This window comes from Aedes aegypti, chromosome 2, assembly GCF_002204515.2.
Source record: "Aedes aegypti strain LVP_AGWG chromosome 2, AaegL5.0 Primary Assembly, whole genome shotgun sequence".
Classification (NCBI taxonomy): Eukaryota; Metazoa; Arthropoda; class Insecta; order Diptera; family Culicidae; genus Aedes; species Aedes aegypti.
The window spans coordinates 145,255,898-145,277,132 of record NC_035108.1 but is presented as its reverse complement, the minus strand read 5'-3'; the positions used below and the strand labels follow the sequence as shown (position 1 = coordinate 145,277,132).

At 35.4% G+C, this 21,235-nt stretch overlaps 1 protein-coding gene across 2 annotated transcripts in view; it reads left to right on the top strand.

Annotated features, from left to right (window-relative positions):
- Positions 1–467: 467 nt before the first annotated feature.
- LOC5565670 (sterile alpha and TIR motif-containing protein 1) overlaps positions 468–21,235 on the top strand; it is a 151,031-nt gene continuing 130,263 nt past the window's right edge. For both annotated transcript variants that reach the window (XM_021842618.1, XM_021842619.1), the window contains exons 1-2: positions 468–924; positions 14,825–14,976. In XM_021842618.1, coding sequence (XP_021698310.1) covers positions 483–924; positions 14,825–14,976 — 594 coding nt within the window. In that variant the 5' untranslated portion in view covers positions 468–482. The remainder of the gene's footprint in view (positions 925–14,824; positions 14,977–21,235) is intronic.

Sequence of the window (21,235 nt, the reverse complement as noted above, 5' to 3'; positions counted from 1 at the left end):
TGACGCTTGTAAACCATAATAAATACAAGGGTGTTATTGTCTCCCCTAGAAATGTAGTGTGGTGGCATTAACAATACTAGCTAACTCAAAATTTATTACACCATTATTCCTTTCCTCATGGTATATGTTGGTTATCATTTGATTTAAATAAAAAATAATTCCAAACACTTTGAGAACGATACTTTTGCTATCAATACTTCATCTTTTTTTGCTCAGCAGTGTGATATTGACCGCGACAGTGTAATAAAAATCGACATTCACGTGGGCGATGTAAAACCAAAATTATATGCAAATAAAGTAAACAATTCATTCGAAACATCGTCGATCTGGCTTGAAAAATACGCGAGCGAAATTCCACGAATGTACACAAAAACAACACCCATGTGTACGAACGAATAGGCTTCGGAGCGCAAAAAAAAAGTGATAAAATATTGAGTAAACAGTGAACGCAGTCAATCCGAACCACGCGTGCGAAAGAAGATATGACCGACAGTAACAGCAGACGCATTAATCCCGCGCCGAGCGGAAAAATGCCCCTCAATCATAACGAAAACGTTTCGCCATTGGGATCTGCAGGAAGTCCGCAGAGGAACGGTTTGAGTGCATCGCCCGCCACCAAACGTATGCCTCTGAAGCTGTCGATCCCGAGTGCGAAATATCAGTTTACCGAAATGCGCGATCATCCCAGTACGGCACCGGTTCACTCAATGTCCAGACCATTCAACGGAACCAAGTTCAACCATACGCCGGAATTTGTGACTGGCAGCCCACTGTCCTCCCATGGTAGTCGATTCGCCGGAACGCTGTCGCAAAGATTGGGCGAATTCGATGAGATGGATGACGGCTTCATGTTGGCCTCGCCTTTGATCTCCGGTTTCGACAGTAATGGATCGCTGCAGATCAACAGCGTAACGGCGAGTCCAGGTAAATATAATCGATTCATTTTGGTTGGGGTGGCTTGATTTTAGTAGGGGGAAAACTCGGTTTATTAATTTCTGCATTTATTAATCAATTTCTATTTCACTAAATATTAATAAGTGCATCAAATTGATATTTTGAATATATGTATTTTAGAAGCTTTCCAAGATTTGAAATATTAAGCGTTATGTTTAAAGGTGACTTCCATGAACGAAAATATTATCAAAATACAATAGATTTTATTTTAATAATACCATATTTTCCATAAAACAAAACGAAAATTTAAAATAAAACAAAACGTAACACGTAATTTAATTTAAAGTAATTGTGAATGGCATATTTTTATTTTTGCAATAGAAAACACGGGGTCGTTATTTATATTTACAACGCTTTTTTGAAAAATGTTCTATACTAACTTCAATTGTTTATCCATAAACATTTTTTTATTATACGTTGTAATGAAAATTCCCGCAAAACAACTTGAAAACGATTGTAGATGCCCGTAGTTACTTAAAATAGGATTGATGACTTATGCGCGACTATTTTATAGATACTTCAAAACTAGAGCGAAGAAGACAACACGATTTATAGCAACTGGGGGTATCTACAAGAATTTCCACAGTTTTCATAAATATTTTCACACATTTTAACAAAAGTTTATCAATACAATAATATTAACAGTTAAGATTTTGTTTTCAGTTATATTGCTTAAAATTACTTCTTAGAATTCCGAAATTCATCAAAGGTGAGCAAACCTTGACGGGTTATTTCATACTTTGCTTATAGCAATATAAAATTCAAGTATGGAAAGCAGTAGAAACATACCCGTATAATCATGAACCATATTGGTACAGTCTCCCATACAACTAGCACCACCCTCCCCGAGAATTTTGAATGATAATAAACATAAAAATAAAATAAACATTACACGATCGTAATGTGAAGAAAAATCTTATGAGTCAATTTTCATAACTTATGATTTACAAAACACTCTTCAGTTGCTACGTTCTTTTATTTTTTTTTTCAATAATAGTGTGAAGACCTCGATTAATCGCGTGAAATCTGAAAGTGACGTGACGTGAACTCCTCCTAGAGGACAACTAATTCTTTTATATCTACCTTTTATCCACAAATTAAATATGTTCCCGGAGTCTATTCATAAAAAAAATACTTAAGCCATTCAAAAGCTTGATATTTTCTCTCGCAATTTCTTCAAAAATTCATTGATTTTGTCAAATTTTATTCTGAGATATTGCTCTGAAAGCTCTATTCCTGTGAATTCCTTCAAATAGTTTTTCCCAAAAATTTTATTATAAATTCTTTCGTGATGCTCATCAAAAGTCCTTCAGAAACATTTAGGAAACTAACTGGAAGGGGATTTAATTAGACATTTATATGAATATTTGCAATGATCTTCCTAAAAACATTTCCCTAGAAATTCATTCATTTATTTAGTTAACATCTAAACAGATAACACTGAATCAACAATTTTACGCCACAATACTGGGTTCGTCGCTGCATCTCTCCATTCTCGGTTCTGCCCCACGCTCGCCAAGTCGATGCGCGCTTGATGCTCCCACCTAGCTCGCTGCGCTCCACGCCTTCTTGTACCAACCGGATCCAACACGAACACCATCTTTTGAGGGTTGCTGTACAGTGATCTGGTCCGTTGTTGATCGGCTGTCAACGAAGCCGGCCTGATAACTTCCCACGAACTCGTTTAATAAAGGTGACAGACGACGGAAGATGATCTTGGATAATACATTGTAGGCCACATTTAGAATGATGATCACTCCAAAGTTCTTACAAACTAACTTGTCGAAGTTCTTGTAGATGGGGTTTATTACTCCTCCATTCCACTCCTCCGATAGCTGTTCTGTTTCCCCGGTGTAGATAAATGGCCAGGCTCTCCGAGCCCATCTTTATGAGTTCAGCTCCAATACCATCCTTACCAGCAGCTTTATTGTTCTTGAGCTGGTGAATGGCATCCGTAACCTCCCTTAAAGTTGGTTGGTTTCCATTGTCCGCAGTACCGACAAAGGCATTTCCTCCGTTGTCTCTATCTTCATTGTCTGTGCTCAGCACTATTCAGGTGTTCGTTAATTACTGCTTCCACCTTTTGATCACCTCACGCTCATACGCCAAGATGCTCTTATCCTTATCCCTGCACTTCTCGGCTCACGACACGAAGCAGTTGCGAGATGCGTTGAGCTTCTGATAGAACCTACCTGTTTCTTGAGACCGGCATAACTATTCCATCTCCTCGTACTCCGTGACGACGTTTTGCTTCTCCCTGCTGTTGCCGTTTTCGTCCACAACGTTCCACGTTCTGCCGGGTCCCTCACTGCAGCAGGACCGCCCGCGCTGCAATCTTCTCCTCCAGAATCTGCCTACATTCCTCGTTGAACCAATCGTACCGTCGACTCCGTCCCACGTTTCCGACGTTGCTCTCAGCTGCATCGTAGATGACTGCTTTCACTGTCCTCCAGCAGTCCTCAAGAGGGGCTTCATCCAGCTCACCCCCTTCCGGTAATGCAGCCTCGAGGTGCTGCGCGTATGCGTTTGCAACATCCGGTCAGATATGTTGGATCAGCAGGCTGAAGGCTAAAAAAGTAAGCAATCTTTTTTTCAGCCCTGAAAACACACAGAAATCAAATTAAGTACGTTGTTTGCTACTCATCAAAGAGAAAATTTATTACCAAACATGTACCGACAATCGTTACGCAAAAATGAAAACAAATATGGTAGTTTGACTTGTGAAGAAATTTTGCTAATTTAACAAAACGCACACAAGTGCTACGTAAGCATACGTAAGATTATAAAACTTCAATGTATGTGTGAAAAATGTTCATGATAGTAAACAGTATGTGATTTGAATGTTTTCCCGAATTGTAGACATTTTGCAATATAACCCACGTAAAATAAAAAAAATAGTAAGATATTTCCCAGACAACGAGAGTGCACGTATAACCAAATCACCTTTTGCGCTATGCGACGCTTATTTGAGCAAAGTTTCACGTATAAGATGTAGCGAACATGCCTTAAGATACCAAAGTGGAGGCGATATACGTACATACTTTACATGATGAAACATAACATGCAATGCAAGTGTGTAGATTTTCTTGTGAGTTAGTCTACACTCTTATTTATTTATTTATTTATTTATTTATTTACAGCGTCTTCGAAATATCATACAGACTGAATTTTATAATTTATATTTTTGCCTCCTTTTTTTTCTGCAGCGAGTTCGTTTTTTTTAGCTCTCACTATACTGATTCACTCTCTGTTAAGTCGAGTATCGGCCACTAGCATAATGCTCTTATCGGCAATCTTCATGTCCAGCATTCTCTGGCACTCCTTATCAAACCGTTTCATATAGTTTCGTTTTCACAGTTCTCCAATACCATCACGTCCTATGTCGTTTTGGTTCCAGCTTTTTGGATACTGTTGAAATCTCTAGAAACGAATCTTTCCAACCACTCAACTAGCCGCTGGCGGTACTATGCAGCTACTTCATTTATTGTTCGATATTGCAGCGCTTCATGTTGTTATTAGTGTATGCATCGAATATTCGGCCTGATATCAAATGTGAGCATTTTTTTAAATTATCGGACAGGTTTGGGCCGGAGGTTCTCCGATTTGCATGAAATTTTCACCAGAGGTAGAGCTAGTGGATACATGACCAAAAGTGAAATTCAAAAAAAAATATAGTGGTCTATTTTCCCGGAAAACTCTAGATGAATTTTCACGATTTCTCTATATACCTCAAACTTTGAAAATTCATATCTCCTGAACTATGCATCGTAGAACAAAAGTTTTTTGTGAAATCGAAAGGAAATTTTCTCAGTAATCTATTAAAAATATAAAAAGAAAAATATTTCTCAGAAAATTTTTCACCATGGAGAAAATTGTCGGAAAAATAGCAAAAAAAACTATCGTCTGTATCATGAAAATTTTTCAAAAAAATATTTTTTGTTTCATCAATCCATGCTCTAACTTTTGTCCATAGACGCCAAAGTGGTATCTTTTACCGTTTATGCGACAGAACTGAAAAACCGATGACCACCCGCACGCTTCCCATAGGAAAATGTGTTCTATTGTGGGCCTTATAACCGTGCGCTAACGGCGGCAGTAATTTACACGCATTGTAAGTGTAACACAGTAAACCATCCTTTCCTTTCCAGTCAGAAGAAGCTTTTCGTCAATCGGACCACTCTCCATTAATCAGTTGGATGTTTTGTGTGCCCTTCATCAGCAACGTTATTTAGTATTAAAGCTAACAGCCTCTATGAAACCCGCACGGGAAGTTCTTGTTACAATCAATCATTATGGTAACGTTTGAAGGATCCAATCTCAAGACCCACTTTCTTTGAAAACTTATGAATATATTGTTAATATGTTGTTTCGGCCAGGACGTCTTTCCTACGTTGTGTCTTTTACGATACAACGGACGGCAAATCAAGCGAACGGCTTCACTTTAACAGATTTATTACCACTGAGAGGCAGCATGCCTACTCGGTGGAGAAACGAAAGAAACTACATTCTTACAAATTCAATGGGTGCGCCTTATATAGGCGCACGATACAGCCAGACAAAACATACAATAATTATTCATTACGCGCGTACGCTTCTCAATACAGTTTGGCGCGCTGTTGGGTTGGCGCCAACTGTAGAGACTGCATGCTGACTGGCAGTGGAATATTCCACAGCAGCCATCAATGGAACAATAGATAGCGTCCCTGAGTGTTATACAGTTGATTGATATTATATACATGCAAATACTATACTATATTCTTTCAAGGAACAATCAGAATTTACATCAAATATATCACTTTGTATAGAAAACAAAACTGAAAATTTATTCGCGCACTCTTAGTTAATTACACCCGATTCTGTTTTTGCACGGGGGATGCGTACCGTCCAAAAAAAGTTTTCAGTTCAAAATTTCAAAAACCGTGCAAAAAAAGTAACACCATTTCTCGACGTGTCAAAAAAAAATTGGCGAAAAAAAATGTATGAAAACTTTTTTGCACGACCGTGTAAAAAAAATCCGTGCAAAAACAGAATCGGGTGTATCTAATCATTTGATAAATTGAACAAAATTTGAAAAAGCAAGAAAATTAAAAATAGCACTTTATGTTTGCATAAATATCCTTTTTGCTTGGCAACTATATGATACTGAGGGTCAAGCATGGGAAACACCTACTCAGTTATTGTGTTTCCCTCACTCGCTTCCACGCACAGTTGGGAACGAGAAAGCCGTTTTTTAACCAAGCCGAACGTTTCAATTTCCAGTGCCCATTCTGTTTCTTCGGCGAGCACTAAGCGAAACAAAAAACGGCATCTGATCAGTCGAATGCAATACCAAAATTCGGACAAAGGACAAACATTTGAAAAGGGCCTAAGAGGTCTTGAGCTTTTTTTTCAGAAACGTTGCTGTTGAGCCCTTTTTAGCCCGCCCAGGCAAACTTACCCCACTATCAGAAAGATTGGTGTTAGCTCTTCCTGATAGTGTTATAGGTGAGCGTGATCGAGTTGAATTGGATTCAACAGCGGCTTGCAAAGCCAATGTTTACCAATGTCGATGTGCCCTTTTGAAATGTTTGTCCAGGATGATTATTTACATTCTGATTCCGTTCGAATGGCATTCGGGTTTGAGTGCTAATGAGCGTTCACTGACTGGCAGTCCACACAACGGAATGATTCAGTGAGTAGGAATCCCCTCAGTCAGTTCAATGCATTCGGCTCGTGCCTCGCAGATACAAGTGTATTGGTACCTATTCACTTTTCTTCGCGTTCCTTCCGATTGTCGCTTTTACACAATTGGTTTCGACGCTTTCATGCTAGGACGATTCAGCTATCACTGAATGTTCGATAGCAGCAAATTTTTTGCTATTTTTCATCGGTGAGTGAGTGAGTGAATTTTCCCACGCTTGCTGAGGGTCAGTTCCTATTACCTATATTATTAAATGTTAGGTTCGTTTTCAATTAAAGACTGTTGGTCTCAATAGTAAAGGTAACGAGTAACGGACATACAAAACACCCAACAGACCAAAGGAGAGTGCTCCGATTGACGAAAAGCTTCTTCTGACTGGAAAGGAAAGGATGGTTTACTGCATTACACTTACAATGCACTGCCGCCGTTAGCGCACGGTTATAAGGCCCAGAATAGAACACATTTTTCTATGGGAAGCGTGCGGGTGGTCATCGGCTTTTCAGTTCTGTCGCCTAAACGGTAAAAGATACCACTTTGGCGTCTATGGACGAAAGTTAGAGTATGGATTGATGAAACAAAAAATATTTTTTTGAAAATTTTTCATGATACAGACGATAGTTTTTTTGCTATTTTTCCGACAATTTTCTCCATAGTGAGAAATTTTCCGAGAAATGTTTTACTTTTTATATTTTTAATAGATTGCTGAGAAAATTTCCTTTCGATTTCACAAAAAACTTTTGTTCTACGATGCATAGTTCAGGAGATATTAATTTTCAAAGTTTGAGGTATGTAGAAAAATCGTGAAAATTCATCTAGAGAGTTTTCCGGGAAAATAGGCCACTATAATTTTTTTGAATTTCACTTTTGGTCATGTATCCACGAGCTCTACCTCTGGTGAAAATTTCATGCAAATCGGAGAACCTCCGGCCCAAATTGTCCGATAATTTAAAAAAATGCCCATGTATAAAATATACACTCCCGTGCAAAAGTTTGGGTTCACCCCCTCAAAAATATGCAAAAGTGTTCTGTCCATATCTCTGTGATTACACGTCCAATTGAAACTCTATAAGCCGCATTCAAAAAGCAAAGAGTTATTCTTACTTCGTATGTATGGAAAAACAATTTTTCAAATTTGTATATTCAATTTATACTTGAAATTGTGACATTTTTCAAAAAACACACTGAAAAATCATATCTAATTTCCTCAGCATTGGGTTGACCAAAATTTTAAATCAAAGTGTCATTAGAATCGTAATCTTATATTCTTTGAAGAGACCCCACGAAATTTTGGCGGAAAAATCTGGAAAGTATTCAAAATCAATGAAACAGTCAGTCAAGTCATCGTGCAAAAGTTTGGGTTCACCTGAGCCACACGCACATCATTTTTGTCAATATCTCTGACATTTTTCAACCGATTTTAATAGTTTAAAGCTTTCTTAAGCGCAAATAATGGCGCGTACATGATTGGTTTGAGATTTCACAGATTTAAGTAAGTTCAGGCGAACCCAAACTTTTGCACGATACACCATACTGAAGGGTGAACCCAATCTTTTGCTATGTTATAAATAGGGACAATGGATATTCGCGATTTCGCGGAAGCCACGAATTCCGCGAAATTGAGCCTTTGCCGAGAAATTTGAGAAATTCCGTGAAATGCCACGAAATTAGTCAAATTTGGAGAATTTTTATGAAAATCACAGTGAATTCCATTTTTTGCTAATAAAAATGATTTATTTATCTTAAAATCGAAGTTCCATCAAATTTTTAGTTCTTACTTGGATGTCTTTCTGATTGGCTACCTTTGTTTGAAATTTTGTATTATGACTCTCATATCAAACTTTTCATCATTATTTGTAAAATAAAGACTGTATTTAATGAAATTCTAAGAAATTTGCATATATAAAGGCTATTTTCTCCAAAATAAAGATGTATTTGAGTAAAATACGTCCAAAAGTATGGGACCGCGACAAAGCCGCGAAATTTTTAATTCATCGCCTTGGTCAGACGTGAAATTTCCAAAATTTTGCCGCGAATTTCCATTTTCCCTAGTTATAAATTTAAACAAAATAAGCACTTTACACAACATTTAAAATACTTCGGAGGAATGCTATCGACTAAGGGAACTGGCAGTGATCTGTTATTGGCGTTATACGCTCTGTTATACGCGTCGAAAAAGCTATTGTTTCTAATCCTTGAAAAAGGTGTTAAAAACATCGAAACGTCAGATAATTGAAACGAATCAGCTTTTGATTTACATTGACTGCAACGCCAATAACAGATCACATTTAAAATAAGGTAACGCGGGGCAAGTGAGAATACGGGGTAAGTGGGGCGTTTCGTCATAGCTCAACTAGGAAAAGTTTTTCATGGGGGTATTCTTCTAGAAAGTTGAAGATACAATGACAAGGAATGTATTTAGTACTAAACATATTGTTATTTTAATTACCATGTGGTTCAAGTAACAGTTGTCAGTTCAGCGCCATTTTCAACTTGCATGACAAATTGTGACACGTTCCACGTCTTGCATTGACTCGCAAAAAATAAATGTGTTTTAAATCGAATTTCCATCAGTATGCTATAATTTTGAGTATTATTACAAGCTGCTAACGATAAACCAGTATTTTGTTTTCATTTCATATGAAATTTTCGATGGTCTATCTTACCCCAGAATATATTTGTACCTGGGGTAAGTGGGACCTATCAAAACATAAACCAGAATCAAAACTTTTCGTACACGTTTCATACATTCTCCTAGAGAGTAGCACTAAAATATTCAAACAAATGATTTTTATCAAAAAAGATCAACCTCAAATTACGTAATTGCATAGGAGAGAGAAGAAAAGTGTTATTATTCTTTATTTTTAAATTTATTTTTTATTTTTGAAATACGATTTCAAAATTGAACAAACACACAGCTGAAATTTGAAGTGCATCATGAGAACGATTACTTTTCTATTTTATTTGAACTTTATTTGTTATTTCTACCAAATTAAGTAGAGATGGAAAACAATTCCACCCCATAAGGTGGTTTTCTGCCATGCATATAAATAATAACAAAACATATTTATAATTTCGTCAATTATTGATTGTTTATGTTCTACATTTTAATTAACAACTTATGAATGATATATTATGAACATGTTTAATACCTCTTTACGCTTTTATTGAGGAATTTTCAGTTAATATTAAATGTGAGGTGACATACTATTAAATAAAGGGTTTCTTCCTAAAACGTAACGTATTTTATGGTTGATCCCTTATGTACATCAAATATGTACTTAAAATTAAAAATCTATGACTTATCAATCCTATTATTGTAATGGTTTACTTACTGATGTGGATTGACGCATGAAACTGGATGTGTCCCACTTGCCCCGCTTAGCGAGGCAAGTGGGACCATTGGCTCATTCTAAAACTTTCTTCCAAGGTTTTCACAATTTCGAAATTATTCGATTAGTTTCATGCACACACCAGCAAATATGTTGCCAAAACGTGATTGTGTTGTTGGATTTGAAAAATATTGACATTTGAAAATTTGATTGAACAATTTGTTTGAACTATCGTTTTTTTTCGTTCCCACTTGCCCCGCGGTACCTTACTTTAAATTTCTGTACTGATCAACTCATCCCAATTATCTAATTGAACCTAGATTACGGTACTTTTCATGACTTGTGCATTAATACTAATACACTACTTAAAACAAAATATGTACTCAGTAATCGACGCGTTAAACCCTTAAGTTGTAGTAAACGAAACTTGACCTGCAACACCCAAGTAACATTGATAGCTGAATAAAAGCTGCATAAAATCGGTTTGTACAGCTTTTTGAGGCTGAATAAACGATTTTCAACTATCATTGCTACCTGTCTAATCGCGACGTAAATGCACCGATGAAATAAAGGATCGTCGTACATTTTTATTTTTCTAGATTTGTTGATCTAGTTGTTACTTTCGGTTTTGAAAAAAGTTGGAATCTGAATTAGTGTTAGCGAAGTTACGATATACTTCTTAGAGTGGGTACTTATGATGATGATCATAGAAAATATGAATAAGGTAGCAATGCAAGCATTCACCATAAATGTTTCCGGCATGAGCTACCGATTATTTGTACGAAATGAACTCAAATGCCATCCAGAACGATTGATAAGGTAACGCTAATAAGTTACGATCGCTTGTAAAATTTTCCAGAAATATTGTGTTAACCTGATATTAATTGAGTTCATTGCAATGGCTTCACGGAAAAGTTGAAATGTTGTGGAAATAAAAAAAATACAAACAGATCATATTTTCAAAAGATAAATGAGTTTTAATCACAAAATAGATTATATTTGTTTTATTGGGAGTAGTTAAAAGAAATAAAACGGAGTTATACAGAGTTTTTTTTTAATTAAATACATTTGTTCTCCCACCAAACCACTTATGAGAAAATCAACTTCGTCTAACAATCGGATGGGATTTTTTATGGTTGGAAAAATATCACAATAATATTTCATTTCTTATTTGGTCAAAGCCAATCCTAACAGGTGTCTGGAAAGGGTCAATATTATGCTTATGAAAAAAAGTCATGGTTTGTTTTTATCATGCATTATTATTTTCATTATTGCTATATATCCTAAAACGTCATGTGCAGATACATGAATATTTACATTATTTTTGGGCTTTACTGAATGAATTGAATATTTTTGGTTCAGCATCTGAATTGGTATACCGTTTGGCTGCAATATATGTATCACTAATAGGCATAAAACAATAATATTTTACACAGTACAGTTTTAACCTTATCAAACAATTCCACCAATTCCTCAGAAATTTTAAGATATTGTTATATAACAAAAATTCAATTTGTGTGATACATGTATCAGTTTGTTTCACTGCCCAGTCGAATAGTTCTCGCGGAGTTGCGACTGTGTTTCCATAGTCTTTTGCAAGACTTGCTCTTTTTGCCATTCGCTTGAGAGTGCCACCAATAGCATCACAGGGGCCTTTGCCGTGGGATGTGACAAAAAAGTGCCACTCTGCTTCCAATCCATGTATTTTTTTTTTTTTGAAATTACATAAGCTGGATTTTTTTTATTATTTTTATAATGAGCTGCAGCTCTATCTGACATAGAAATAACTTTTTAGAAATTTATTTTTTGTTTAACAAAATTTATCAATTTTGAAATAAATAGCTGAACTGCTACTGTGTCATGGGTCAACACTTCTGATATTATAATAAAACTAACGTTTTCCAATGTATAATCGTTTTTATGGTAAATCTCGAATGGGTGTATCGTTGCTTGGGAATTATTTCAGTGATATCCTTGAGCAGCGTTTTGTGTTATAAAACTATAATTTTCAGAAGAGCCGCTAATTACCAGTATTTCACCTTGTTTTAAGGAGTAATATTGGCCCTTTCTAGGCACCTGTTAGGATTGGCTTTCACCAAATAAGAAATGAAAAATTATTGTGATATCTTTCCAACCATAAAAAACCCATCGGATTGTTAGACGGAGTTGATTTTCTCATAAGCGGTTAGGTGCGAGATCAATTGTATTTAATTAAAAAAAACTCTGTATAACTCCGTTTTATTTCTTTCAACTACTCCCAATAAAACAAATATAATCTATTTTGTAATTAAAACTCATTTATCATTTGAAAATATGATCATACTAGACTATTCAAAGCGAATAAAAAAAATAAAAAATTCATTTTGGACTTAAAAAGAACGATGTTAGAATTTTTTTTCCCTAAAATATGCCCAATTTGCAATGTATGGACGACCTTTAGTAAATTTAATTACGAAACTTTTTGCTTAAGGATGATCAAAATCTGAAATGGCCGTTTTTTTTAAATTGACGACAGTCCCCCATACAACACTTTTTTGTAAGTCTTACCGTTTTCGAATTACACGGGTTTATAAAAAAAAAGTAAAAATAACTTTTACCCTCTCCAAATGTTGGTCTAGATCGATTTTGAAAAAACAAAATATGCAAAGTATATAAGCTTCACATACTTTTGACATCCAGAAGGTTTCATTAAATTCTGAAGGGGTACTGCCAATCGCGTGTCGAGTTGGCGTGAAATCCGTCATTAATAAAAAGGAAAAAACATTAATGAACTCATATTGCCTCTTCGGTACAAGATTTTGGAGAAAAAAAAACAACGAAAATTCAGAAATTGAGCATTGCTAAAATAGCCTTCTCTAACATAAAATTAGCAGCTGTCGCTTGTTAATGTTTTCGAACGTACAGTTGTGTTCAGAATAATAGTAGTAAAAGCTGATTTTCATACAAAATGCTCAACTTTGGCATGCTGTAACTTTGTTTTCATATGACCAATCGGCTTGAAATTTTGGCAGTGAACTACAAATATAGTCAATTACATAATTACAAGATTTGAAAATTTTCACACTACCGGCTAAAAAGTTAAGCACCAGGTGAAATCGATCAAAATAATAGTAGTTTTAATAATTCAAATGTCCGCTGTACTTTGAGTTTTTTTTTTCTTTATACATCGTTTCAATCATTTACACCCATGCTATAAATGTATAAACAAGCCATTTTTTTACAAAATTGTTGCTGAACAAAAATTTACAAAAGAAAAACTACTATTATTTTGAGCGATTTCACCTGGTGCTTAACTTTTTGGCCGGTAGTGTGAAAATTTTCAAATTTTGTCATTATGAAATTGACTATATTTGTAATTTCATGCCGATTGTTCAAATGGAAACAAAGTTATAGCATGCCAAAGTTGAGCATTTTGAATGGAAATCGGCTTTCACTACTATTATTCTGAACACAACTGTATGATTGATAAATCCTAGTAATTGAGCACAAAATTTGATAATGACTTAACGAACTGTTTCGTTACTAAGGGGTGAACCCAAACTTTTGTACGATGATTTGAATGACTATTTCATTGATTTTAAATAGTTTTCAGATTTTTTTTTCGCCAAAATTTCATGAGCGCTCTTTAAAGAATATAAAATTACAATTCTAATGGCACATTGATTTAAAATTTTGGTCGGTCAATGCTAAAAAAATTAGCCATATTTTTTCAGTGTGTTTTTTTTTAAATGTCACAACTTTAAGTAAAAATTAAGTATACAAAATTAAAAAAAATGTTTTCGTAAATCTACGTACGAAGTAAGAATAACTTATTGACTTTCGAATGCGCCATCTATGGCTTCAATTAGACGTGTTATCACAGAGAAATGGACAAAACACTTTTGTATGATTTTAGGGAGGGGGGTTCTTATGCACGGGAGTGTATGTGTGAGGCAAGGTATTCAGATGTTAATATTTCGAAATAGATTGCACGAATGTTCTAATCATTGTCTAGTTATCATCAAAAACAAGTAGACTTTTCATTCCTGTAAACATTAGCCTAGTGGAACAATGAGAAAAATCTATTTTTGTTCCCACCAGTGAATAAATTGTCACCTAACACGGAGAAACAAAGACATTATCATCTCCTATTCTTGTTGCAGCATTTTTTTCCGCAACATTAGTTTATCACAACTTGAACATAATATATATATGACAAAGATCGATCATCACGTGCGCAGCGATTTTCTGGGCTTCGCATTGCAATTTTCGAGAACTTTCTCTGTGCTGGTAAACATTGGCACAATATCGAGCAGCATGCATACAACAAATTTGGTTTTGTGTATAAAATTACTTATTATTCGCAAGTTGAAAACGTTGCAACAATGTTATACCCTATTATTGTCATGACAATTTTGCTTTTGATTATATCCCAATCCGCAAAAGTATCGATGAATGGGTTGTGAGCGAGCTTTATTTGTTGTTTGGTTTTGTCTCCTTTGATGAACATTTGATTCACTGGTTTCCACTATTGTCATAATTGGTATTATGGTCATAATTGGTACTTCTACTCTATTGCGATTCTTTGCAAGATCTATCTCGATTGTAGCTTGAGGAAGAAAGGCAGGAAGTAAATGTGAATGTAGTATTTTATTTACTACATGGAAATTATTGTTTCGTCATTACTTGTTAAACGGTAACAATTTTCTGGTCAGAAAAAAGTAAAAGTGCTCGAATCTCATTTCAGCCTTAAGTCATCTCATAACTTGTTTTCCCACGAAAAATGAACCGCTCTCCTACGAAACCTGTAAGCTACACGATCCTTGAATAGCATACAAATCACTTTTATAATTAAATCTTATATTGCCGATCCTTCCCACAGAGCATTCTCCGCTGATAATGCACCTAATGGAGGCGAACTCGCCTGGGACCACATCCAGTCAAGGCACCGGAAGTACGTCCTCAATAACGCGACTCATGCGTCTCAGCCCAGCTCAACTGCATGGCAACTATCAGCAGCAAGCGAACGACGAGGTAAGTGTCCACCATTAGAATAAGATCATAATAACTGAAAATTAGTTAAATCTATATTTCGCTCTAAATTACCCTCGCTTTGCTTTTGGACAGTATTTATCCACCCTGAGAACGATTTAGAGGCTCGCCTCGATGTATGTCGTGCAACAGCAGGAGCAAACTGATGCTTATTTAAATTTAATTACTATTTACATAATTATTCAATTAAAGCTCCTCTAGAGCGACTATAATTACATGATCTCGCGTGTACTCTTAGTAATATAAAATACAGTTGAGCAAATTGATCATCGCACTGTCTTAGAATATGGAACATGGTTTGTGTGTACAAGTAGAACGTAACCGACCATGTAAATTGTCTTCAATCAAATCTTGTGTGTCGCCGATGACATAAGGTAGTTTGGGGTAAATGAAAGCTTGAAGTTAAACAAAAGTTGCAGTGAAAGTTTGTGTAGAATCCGTCATAGAGGGTTGAACGAGCTTGAAGTTTGTATGGGGAAAATCGATCAATGGGAAAAACGGTTCCAAATTACATTTTCGACTATAGATGACATTTGGCTTGGATCCGCTCAATATAAAACGACACAAGCCAATCGTCAGATAGTTTGATCCCTACCAGAAAGTGAGTCCGTTTGCAGCAGCCATTAGCGCTTTTAAAACCTTGGATACATCCAGTTTAAACAATGTAAAAATCATTAAATATCATGATTTGATGTATTTATTCGCAAAATTGTGTACAAAAATTGTGTTGGTCGCTTTTGCCCCGTAGGGCGGTTTCACCCCGTTACAGGCTTGATAAAAAATCGCTAAATAGTTCCATATAGATTTTTGAACTATTACCTGCCATTTCATGGCATGGCATATATATTTTAATATTTGCCCTACCACGCATATAAATATTAAAACACTTTGTTCGAATATGTTGAAAAGATATGAATTTGGTGTAGTCCCATATTGGAAAATAAAGACAAAACTTTGAAGCAAAATTGCAACTACAAAACGTAACTTGTGATCAAGCTTGTGTTTTTTGCTGATCAATAGAAGCGAAATTAGTTATCTGTGTGCTGGTGATAAATGAACATTGTATGCAGAAATGTACTAGAAAATTATGAACATTTGTATGAGAAGATGAACTTCAAACTTTAAGCGCTATTTTCTCAATGCCTACTTTCCTCATATGCGACAGTGATGCTTTTATGGGTAGTTTAGTAGAGAATCAAAAGATAATAAACAGGGGCTGACAATATCGGGTCAGTGCTGTATGTTAATAATATGTGAAAATTAATGTTATTTTAAAATTGACTGAAAAATAATTGTGTTTCAATCTGATGTGTGTTGAAATAAAATAGAGCAAACATGACGTATTAAAACATTGAAATGCATATGAATCTGCGATGGCATAACGATTTCATTGTCTACTTGTCGTATGTTGTATGTAAATCTTGTGGACCGCTGGAGAAATATGTGTAGAACGGCAGTACATACATTTTTGGGATGCAAAGTCCGTCTGGGCAAATCATTTTTATTTCTAAACGGAAAGGCTATCGGTTTATTGGAGTCTCTTCTATTTAGAATGAAGATTCATCATGTGAACCATGAATAAAATTCATCAACTACTGCGCCATTCACGGTTAAAAATGTAATGGGACCCGTTTTTTATATTTTTTATCGGTGTTATCCATACAAAGTTCAAGTTCGATTAGCCTCGCCATTTTTTTTTAATTCTGGCAGTTCAAATGAGCAGGCAAACCTGAGATTTTTGTAGTTTGATCATTATGGGCCACCCTACTGAACATGTTATATGCATTGAATTGTCGTACATCCTAATGTATTCTAAAATCATTTCACTCATTATTTTGTATCAGGGTAGATTTATTTAGATAAATGATATGTTTTTATATGTAGTATTAATCTCCCCAATCTAACCTACACCACACAACACGAGCTCTAGGTGAATGAATTATTATAACAGAAAAAGCCAGGGAGAACCACCAGTACACTTTGCTGGAGGTAAATTAATTAAAATGCATCAGTTGTTGGTTTTTCTGAATGATAGTTTAACACCATGTTGAACACATTTGGAACAGATAAGGTAATAGCTCGTGTACAGAAAAGCTACCATTTTTTTCTTTATTTTGTATAATTAATAGTGAGTGTCCAGGAAACATAAGTGATAAACATTGCAAGCCATGTTTTGAAGGGTCCAATATATGAGCCACTACCTTCAGAAATCTATTCCGCCCGCCTCTTGCCGGGCTTATGGAAGGAGCTGATCGTACTGCCAATCACTTAATATACTAAGGGTTGTTGAAGGGAGCAGAGAGGATGATTATAGGTGGAAATTTCTGTGTCAAGGTTCTGTTCCTAGCTGCACTGTTGAGACAACCAGAGGAGCATATGATAAGTCACATTCACGCGACACTTCAGAGCAAGCAAAGCAACATCTGCGGTGGCTACGGAACAATCTACTTTACGGTGGCGGCATTTATAATACACAAAGCTTGGGGAGAAAAATGAACGCCCACGCTCGAAAACCTATCGCTTTACCTCGGAGGGCAGGCGCATGTTAAATGTGACGAAGACCTTGCTAATAATTGAATTGATTGTATCATATCTGTTGCATTTAGAAGGAAAATATGAAATTTTTGATAGTAAAATTAAAGATACAAATATTTTTGTCGTGCCATAATCATTAGAAGGATATTTTTCCAACTGAAAGCATTCTTTAATAGTTATTTATGCAACAAGTTGCAAAGTGATGAATGAATGAATGAAATTTTTGGACGTGCTGCTAAAATCGAACGGACACTCTATTAGTAAGAAATAAAATATTTAACGTTAATTAGTTAATCATGTCAAGTATTTTGATAAAGGAAGAAACAAAATCAGTCAGAAGACCACATCAAAAGGGGAGTTTTGAATTGAATGAAATCGCTCAGTATGTTCTATAAACACGTTAAACTACATCATAACCAGCAGACGAATGAATTCTAATTGATAAACAGTTTACATCCATCATTATCTTATCATCCAATCTGTACCTACTTCGCCAATCTGTCAAAAACGAGATCTTACGCCATAAATACTAGCTTTTGATGCTAGGCTATACTCCTGCTTACATGTGCAGCTAGTTGCACACACGACTTCACAACGTTAAACCGCCGCACACGAAGCTGGGTGGGTCCATCTCGATCATTAAAATCAACTTAAACTTATGAATATTTAAAATGAGTTATATCTTGGGTGCTTCAATTCATTACAAATGGTTTTTCGCATTTAATACCATCACATATATTCGGTTTATGGTTAGTGAGTTATGCGAATATTATCTACTAGCCAATCTCATGCCAAAGAGCATGAGTATCAAACATTTCAAGCTTGCAACTAGGACATAAGCTATTTTGACCCATTCTCACATATGATGACGGTATATCAAACTGATTACACTGTGAAACATTTTTAAAGAATACTTCTCAAAGAATTTCCGATGCTCAATAGATATTTTTATGCATACGAGAAGTATGATATCTTGCCATATAAAAGAAACGAATCATTTTGTACCAGTCTCCATACAAAATGATTGTTGGCATGTTGAAAAATGATTGTTTGCATGTTGAAAAATCGATTAGTTAAAATTTAATTGTGCAATTCAAAGCAAATAGAATTATTCTACATGAAAGTTCAAGTCTAATTTCGCATGTTGGGTGGTCTAAATCTGATTAAGATAAATGTAAAAATGCAAATTTCATGTACATATTGATAGAGCCAGTGTTTTGAACAATTTTGATGAGCTGTAGCTCAAAATTGTGACGTGCACATTTCTGAGAACGGCATAAGATTCAACTATCTGAAACTAATTAGAGACATATGATTTAATCTTTGAGACAGTTAAAAAAAATATTTTTGTTACGTTGTTCTACGTAACATTATTATTCCATAGTTTGAGAACCCATGTCTGTGATATGTCTCCTCTCAACTCAGTTTGATGAATGTCTAATGCGTTCAAAGGAGAAAATGTTACACGCGACCATGGCCAAGGGGGCGTGTCGATTCCTACAAAGTAAATCGTTTGATTTACTGCCAATAGTGTTCGATTTTGCCCTTGATGTCGTTTGTAATGAATGAACCTTCCCTGGAGCACTTTGAGATGATTAGACACGATCGTCGGTGTGATTGACAAACGTTGTAGGACAGTTATCGGCTAGACCTAAGGAACAAACTAGTACATAATGTATTGAGAAGTAGAACACTACGACTCCTTGAGATGATGATTGTACAAATGGGTCATTCCATACCAAGTGTTCGAAGAACGTGTTGAACCATCACCGATTGCATCCTTATTTTGGCCCAATATTTATTAACTTGAAACATGCAAAAGGCCAAATGTTTATGCTTATCGGACCACCCATAAAAAGTATATATGACAACACTCCTTAAACTTTTTCCATCCAAAGTGCTGTACGTCTTTTTTTTTCTATGTTTGATAGTTTCGAAGATATAAATTGAAGAATGTAGCAATCTTATGGGTTTTTGTCAAATTTATAATCACGGGAGGTGGTCCCATGGGCCGAGGGGGGTGTATATAAAACACTGCTACTTCCAGTGGCCTTGACGTTTGAAGAGGTATATCGGCACCATTTTTGTTTTGAAAGTTGTACTGAACGGTTTAATGTGGTGAAGAATGAACTTCGGGCTCTATTCTACGGCGAACTCAATACCATGAAGGAGGCTGAGCAGGGCATGTTGTAAAAATTCGGAACTTTCCTTTATAAAAAGTATGATTGTGACTGTCACATGATTTAGCTCCTTGTTAATTTATGTGCTCATTGAACACTAAGCTGAGCAGTACGATCTGTCCCAGTGGGGACATAATAGTGGTTTCTGCGCTCGTGTACATACACGGTACATGTCACCAACACTACTTAAAAATTGCTGGTGGAAAATATAAACAAAGATCAGCTGTTCCCAGCAAAATCTGATGGCAGTATTTTCAACCAGCAAATTTACGCATGTGTTCGTGACACCGCTCGGCGAGAGCTCAATTAAAAAAGGTAACGTTCAACACGCGATCAAAGGCTGAAATTGCTTATTGCCTGCCAAAAAAATAAAAAAAAAAAAAAACAAGAAAATGTCAGAATGTCAATCAAATTTGCGAACCTCATTGCAAACAAGAATCGCCCACAGGAAATATGAATGGAAACGAATACTTACATTGACATATTTACACGCCTTTGACGGATCAGTTGAAATCCCATGAAACAAATTTGTAGTCAATTAAAAACAAACACAAAAAAAAAACACAATCAATTAATCTTATGTACAAAAAGTTTCTACATCTACGTTTTCGGATTCCTGACTGAACCACCGACTGGTGAAAACCACTTTCGATGAGTTGTATATGAATGATGAAAACCAGTAAACAGATACTTTTAATGGATATAAGCTCAGCGAGAAGTGTAAATATCGAACAGGATTTGCAAATTCAAATCAAGAGGTTACTATACAACAGCTGGCGATGAACTTTGAGATAAACAGTGCGTCTGCTCTGTAAGATTATACTGTTCTTGCGAGGAAAGCGAAAGTCGTTTGACTAAAATATAATTTGACTATGAGCTGTAATTATTCACTTTATTTTTATTCTTACTAAAAAACAAAATAGGAAAGTTGTACATTGTTCATGACGCGTGAATTTCAACCATAGTTTTATAAAAGCAAACGAACGGTGTTTGACAGTCCTAGATTAAGCTCAATTATTATTTTAATCACAATCTATCACCTATAGGTATTGATTTTATTTGCTTGTGATTTTGTGTCACATCGCCACACATCAGTGTTATTTGTAACACTGTTACAATTTTCACTACGGAAAGTATTTATTCTTTTTCTAATCCAGTAAACAAAATCGTTCAAGAATTCTTCCGAAAGACACAGAGAAGTACGTCTTTAACAAAGGCGTACTCCTCTGTTACGAGTACGCCTTTAACGAAATTTCCAGGTATTCAACCATGCACAGCTAAAAATATGTTGTAAATTTAAGTTTATTTTCATGCACATATTTGGAGCATCAAAATAAACCTAAATTTCAACGACCAACGCATTATTTTTCAATTTAATTCACTTTAAATTTACACGATCATGTAATATTCAACCATATCTAGTTGAAAACTATTCATTTAAATTTACATGATGCTATAACAACACACGAATTTGATTTATTTTTACAGTAGACTTCAGTTTACATTACATTGAAAATTAAATATTT